Source organism: Musa acuminata, chromosome BXJ3-3, assembly GCF_036884655.1.
Source record: "Musa acuminata AAA Group cultivar baxijiao chromosome BXJ3-3, Cavendish_Baxijiao_AAA, whole genome shotgun sequence".
Taxonomy (NCBI): Eukaryota; Viridiplantae; Streptophyta; class Magnoliopsida; order Zingiberales; family Musaceae; genus Musa; species Musa acuminata.
The window spans coordinates 37,272,301-37,278,357 of record NC_088351.1 but is presented as its reverse complement, the minus strand read 5'-3'; the positions used below and the strand labels follow the sequence as shown (position 1 = coordinate 37,278,357).

At 41.5% G+C, this 6,057-nt stretch overlaps 1 protein-coding gene across 1 annotated transcript; it reads right to left on the bottom strand.

The window, feature by feature from the left end:
• Positions 1-2,411: 2,411 nt before the first annotated feature.
• Positions 2,412-6,057, bottom strand: LOC135633694 (disease resistance protein RGA2-like). Its single transcript, XM_065143490.1, has 2 exons — positions 2,806-6,057; positions 2,412-2,713 (listed from the first exon to the last, which is right to left on the bottom strand). The coding sequence occupies exon 1, from the start codon at positions 5,988-5,990 to the stop codon at positions 2,814-2,816; it is 3,177 nt and encodes a 1,058-aa protein (XP_064999562.1). The 5' UTR covers positions 5,991-6,057; the 3' UTR covers positions 2,412-2,713; positions 2,806-2,813.

Here is a 6,057-nt window from a genome sequence, read left to right as displayed (position 1 = left end):
ACGAATCAATACATGTTCAAGAAATTTTAAATTAATATTTAAAAAATACTATCATTAGCTGGACGCACGTCTTGCAAGTATAAGATCAACATTTCAAACCAAGATAATATTACATATACAAACAAGATCACTGAAAGATAATATGTCGGCTACAAGATGGTTAGTATAAATCGAGTATCACTCGGTGATATAAGATAGTACATAGAGGCTCTATAATGAATAATTTTTTAAAATAAGAAACGATTTAGAATAGGCACTGATCATAACCTTAACCTCAAGATACATATGTTTGAAAATTTTCTCTACTTTAATTAGTAATTGGATGCTCTAAAATATTCTAGAAAAACTAGGATAAGCTCAAGAAACTCACATATCAAGAATTTTAAATATTTTTAAATTATTTTATTATAAATAGATGTATATATCTTTAATTTATAGCTTGTTTCCGATAAAATATTTGTACTCTTACCCATAATTTATTTTTCTCCTTTTTCATAATCTTCTTCTTTTTCTCCTTCTCCTTTTAATTGTCAACGATAATATAAAATGAAGAAGAAAAAGATAAATGATGAAACAAGACCTAAATATCGAAGAAAAAAAGATGAGAAATAATTTTTGATATTTATTATAATAAGTTGATATTTTTAAGGTCATGCATATTATGTACTAATCTTAAAAACACTACCTTCTTGATTTATTATATTAATATAGAAGATATTGTCTTTACAAATTGCCTAGTATATATAGTATATGAATAGTATATATATAATTTTGTTTAATCTCAAAAATTAAATAACGTTTGACTATTAGTTGTAACTCTAAATTACATTCATACCCTTTCAAGACTTGGAATGATTAATAAAATTAAATATCTTTTTGTATTTATATATTTGTTTAATATTTCTTAATTATTGTTAATTATAATTAATCATGATTAAAAGTTTATTGACTTTTCTAATTTTAGATGCAGCATTTTTTTTATCCTTATAAAACAAAAAAAAAATCTTACAGATATTTCAATAAAATTAATCTCCCCTAAATTAACCATCAGATATAATATTGTTGGAATTTTAATTGACATAATATCCATGTAAAATATATTACAAATGTATGCCTTTTAAAATAATATATATGATAATCAAATAAATGATAGTGATACAAGGTGCTTTAGATATTAATACATTCTATATTAACACTAATTTATGAGAAAATTCTCCTAGATATAGATCATCAATCTACTTGTGCAGTAACTTGGATGCAAACAGTTCATGTATTCGGAGGAACCTACAGCTCATGTCAATAAGTTAGCAAAGATCTGTGGCAACTGTTTCATGCACAGTTCAAGGTTTTAATGTATCAAGCAAATGCCAACAAGAAGTTCATTGTAACAAGGTTTAGATACAAAGTTACAGTCATTCTTGTCTAAGTCTTCTAAATTCTTGCACTTGGATGAATGTATTCAACTTCATTTCCTTGTATTCTCTAGGAAAAAGTACTGACTCAACTCATTGTTTTTATCGAAGATATGATTCTTTCTATATATCTTAGCATGCATAAAATGTGCAGTCATATAAGACAGAAACACCTTGTACAGGAACTAACAAAAAAGATGGCCAGGACAAAACATTATGATCTAGGCAAAGATCAGTTTGCAACTTAGATTCATAAAATGATCAGAGCAACAATTGAAGAGATTTCTTGACTTAGAAGAAGGAGAAGACTAATATGGCATTGTCGTTATGGGAGCAATGAGAAAGAAAGGTATGTCATATCCTACTTATCTCTTTTCACTCTCTATATATAGATTGGATCCAATGTGTTAGAGGGCCTCAACTGCCTCCACTTTGATTTGGTGCATATTTCCATTGTGTTTTTTCAGCTCCAAGAAAGGAAAAAAAAAAAAAAGGGTTTGACAACAGTGATGAAACACAGGACTCAGCACAATCATTTGAAGAAAATTGTATTTTTTTGAAGCCTAATCTGCTTCATCCTTTCTGTCCATTATTGAGAATCACAAGCTTGCTATTTAGTATTATCAATTCAGATGTTGGTCACAATACCACACACAACATAACTGTAAAATAGAACATAATTCATGGCAATAGACTGAGTCACCTACACACCTGTGTATGGAACTTTTTCTCTTTCTCGAGTCAACACCATTGTAGTTGGTAAGTATCAAGAATGCACCACACTGATGCATGTAACTCGAGACTGATTCTATATCTCATCTATCAAGATTTCCACTTTGTTTCAGATGATTGATTTCTTCTTAGGCAAAAGAGAAGCAGAATTTTTGTGCTTACGAGTGTTTTGCAGTATGCACCTTTCCTTTTGCATTGCTGAAAATAAACTTGGATAAGGTAGGTGATTAATGGGTATCTGTGATTCCTTGACATTAACATGGATCATGAAGGGAGAAATCATTTCAGTTTCTGCATCTTAGTTCTACAGTAATTCCACAACACATGATCTGTATGTTCCTCAATTTATATAGTTTCATCACCATATCTTGGGAATGTAGTTTCATCACCATAATATACAGAAAGCCAAAATAGTTTCATCACCATATCATGGGAATGTAGAATGAGTCGCAATCAACCTCTCGATCTGCATTTCCGCTCAAAAGTCTCGGACTGTCCATGGTCAGCTCCATTTGCAATGATCATGTTAGACATGACTGCCAATTACATCGTGAATGATGTCGATCTCCCTGCCATAAGCAGCAAAAGATGATTGTGAGTTGCCACTCCAAAACCAGAAGGCGTTAGATGGTGGAGACGTGAGCATGAAAGGCTAAGTTACCTCAAAGCTCATTGATGTCTTTCTTCTTCTTCTTCTTCTTCAGCAGCAGCATCATCGACTAGGTTTGTCTCGAAGGTGCCGGAATGCTTGATGTAGTTTATACAATTGCCTCGGTCATCTTTGATGGAAAAATTTGGAAAGTGTTTGATCATGGGCCAGTCTGCGCCATTTTGGAGGCATCTGCGGAGGAGTTGGGTGGTTCCGTACACGTCCAGTCTCTGGAGCGTGGTGAAGCATGCAGGGCAAGCCGTCAACCACTCTGGTAAATGATTGATGCGAGATCCAAATGTGCCCAACTTCAAGAGCTCCAGTACAGGGAGATCAGCAACAATCTCCAGATCTGAGTCACCACATATACTCAGTTCTTTTACAGAAGGGAAACCTCTGATGGACTTGAGAGCACACACATCGATCAGATACAATGTGGTTAAGGAGGTTGCCTGTCGGATCAGGCCTTCCGGTAGAGACTTCAATTTGGGGCAACGTATGAGGACCAATTTGTCGAGGCGACGCATAGCAAAACCTTCCGCTACCCAATCCCACACTTCCATGTTAGTCATATTCCAGAGTTGCAGCTGCCTTAGTTTCGGAAACAACGGAGGAGGAGAAGTAGAAGAAGAAGAAGGGCGCTTTGAATTCCGTTCCCGTTCATGACCAGAAGCAGCAGCAGCTTCACACCCAAAAAATTCCGGTCCGATGGTGGTCACTGCACGTGCACCTACGATTTCAAGAAACTCCAAACTGGGGAGCTTTCCTAGCGGTGGAAGCAGTGGCGAATGAACACAATAATTTAGTTCCAAGCGTCTTATGTTTGGAAGAAGCGAACTGATGCTTGCAGACGCCATCCAGCTGGGGTACCGGAGGCCGAAGAAATTCTGTAACCTGAGCGAAACAACAGATGATGGTGGATGAAGTGCCACATCCAACACCTTCTCCATTCTTTCAATCTCTTCCTCCGTGTGACCATCGGATGTCGGTGTATATGAGCAATGTAAATGTAGATGTTTCAGTTTTTGTTTACCCTTAAAGACGCTCGTATCTCTTCCCGGGTCAGCTTCCAGCCACGCCCTCTCCAACCTGTCTATGAAGAGGTATCTGAGCTCCTGGAGGCTGCCTAATTCTTCCAATGGGCACGAACCAGTGGCCGTGTTGACCACGAATCCTACGAGTTCATTGAGGAGCTTCAACCTTCCTATTCCACATGGTAAGCTCTCCAAGTGTGTACATCCACAATCGAGTGTCCTTAGATTGACTAGCCTAACGATACCTTGGGGGATCTGTGTCAACTGTCTACATCCTTTAAGGATCAAAAACTGTAAATTCGTAAGATTGCATATGCTTTCTGGAAGCTCCGTTACACGACTATGAGACACATTCAAGTATCTCAGGTGTATCAAATTTCCGATGTAGTACGGTAGAATATCAATATTTGTGGGCATAAGGTGCAGGACTCGAAGTCGCACGAGGTTCTTCAAGGAATCATCTATATTCTTCACAGAGCCACGTATTCCCTCCAATAACAATGTCCTCACCGACTCATTTTGCCTGGTCCAACTGACGATATCCCGGATGCCCATGGTTTCAGTGGCCACAATCGACAACCGACGCAGCTTCATCGTGGCGGCACCACTTCTCCACTCGTTTTGCACGTCACTAATGAACAAGCTCTCATCTCTCGATAGGAAATGGCCGAGCGATCTCAGTAGGTCATGCATCTTGGAATGCTCATCGTAGTCCAGATCGTAAAGTTGCACCGATTGTAGAAGGCTCCTATGAAGCAGCTCTCTATGATATTGCTCCCCTGTTTCCTCCAAGCTGGCATCTCCTCGTGCTTCGACAAACCCCTCGGCTATCCATAATCTGACGACGTCAGACCTGCGAAACACATAGTCTTCTTTGAACAAGGCACAGTAGAGAAAGCATTGCTTGAGATGGGACGCCAAGTCTTGGTAGCTCAGGTACAGTGCTCCGTGCACACCGTCGGGAAGCCCGGTCCGTGACCATGCGGCGCTGCGGAGAACTTCCTCCCACGCATTTCTGTTGAGTCCTCTGGTGCAGAGGACCCCTCCGATGGTCTTGATGGCCAGGGGAAGCCCTCCGCATTTCTCAACAATCTTCATGCCTGTGTCCTTGAGATCTTGGGCATCCCTTTCCTCCTCTGCATTCATCGTCGCCTTCTTGCACAGGAGGGACCAGCCATCCTCCGGAGGCAGCAGCTTCATCTCGTGGACGTGGGCCGCCTTCATTTGCCTCGCGATCCCTGCGTTTCTGGTGGTCACCAGCACCCTGCTCCCTGCTGCTCCTCCCTGCAAAGGATTGCGGAGCAAGTCGTCCCAGATCCGAGCATCCCAAACATCATCCAACACCAGCAAGAACTTGTTCCCTCTCAGGAGACCAGCCACCAAGGGCTCCAGCAGACTCCTGCTCTGTTCTCTATTATATTTTCCACCAGCACCTTCGATGATATTTCCGAGAAGATCCGTCTCGCTGAACTCTTGGGACACGCACACCCAGATGGTGGTGCGGAAGCTGGCTTTGATTTTACCATCATTGAACACCTTCTGAGCGAGGGTGGTCTTTCCGATGCCGCCGATCCCCACAATTGCCAGCATCACCACGTTCTTACTCGGATCTTGCTTTGTCAGCTGCTTCACCAGTGCCTTGGCGTCCTCCTCCAGTTGCTCGCCAACCATGTCAGACTCTATCACGGGGGAAGTTATGCGACTAACTCGACCATCCACCCTTGGTTCCGCCGCAGACACATGGAGTTGCAGCTTGGACCTTCGGGCCGAGATCTCTTCCAGCCGATCGTTGAGAACCTTGATTTTGATGCCCACCTCATGTCTGAACTTGACCTCGTCGCTTAAGCCAGCAAAGATGGAAAATATGTTGCCTTTGAACCGCTTCGGAGGGGACTCTCCAGGGGTGCACTTCTCGGCCGCGGTCCGCCACTCGTCGAGGACGTCGTCGGCGTCGTACATGAAATCCTTCAGCTCCATCAGCCAGTCGTTGACGGCCTTGTCCTCGATCCGTCGCTTCTCGGCGTCAAGAAGGACAGACTGGATGTTGCGGAGAGTGATTTGGAGGTTTTGGATCTCCCCGGGGACTCCCAACAACGAGTCCACCTTCTCTTTAGCCATGTCCTTCAACGTACCGACCAGCCCGGAGACGAAGGAATCGGCCATCTTTGGTTACAGAGTGGGAGTATGGTAGCTGTCTCCAAGTCTTGTGGCAAGGGTGAGTGAGGTGCAA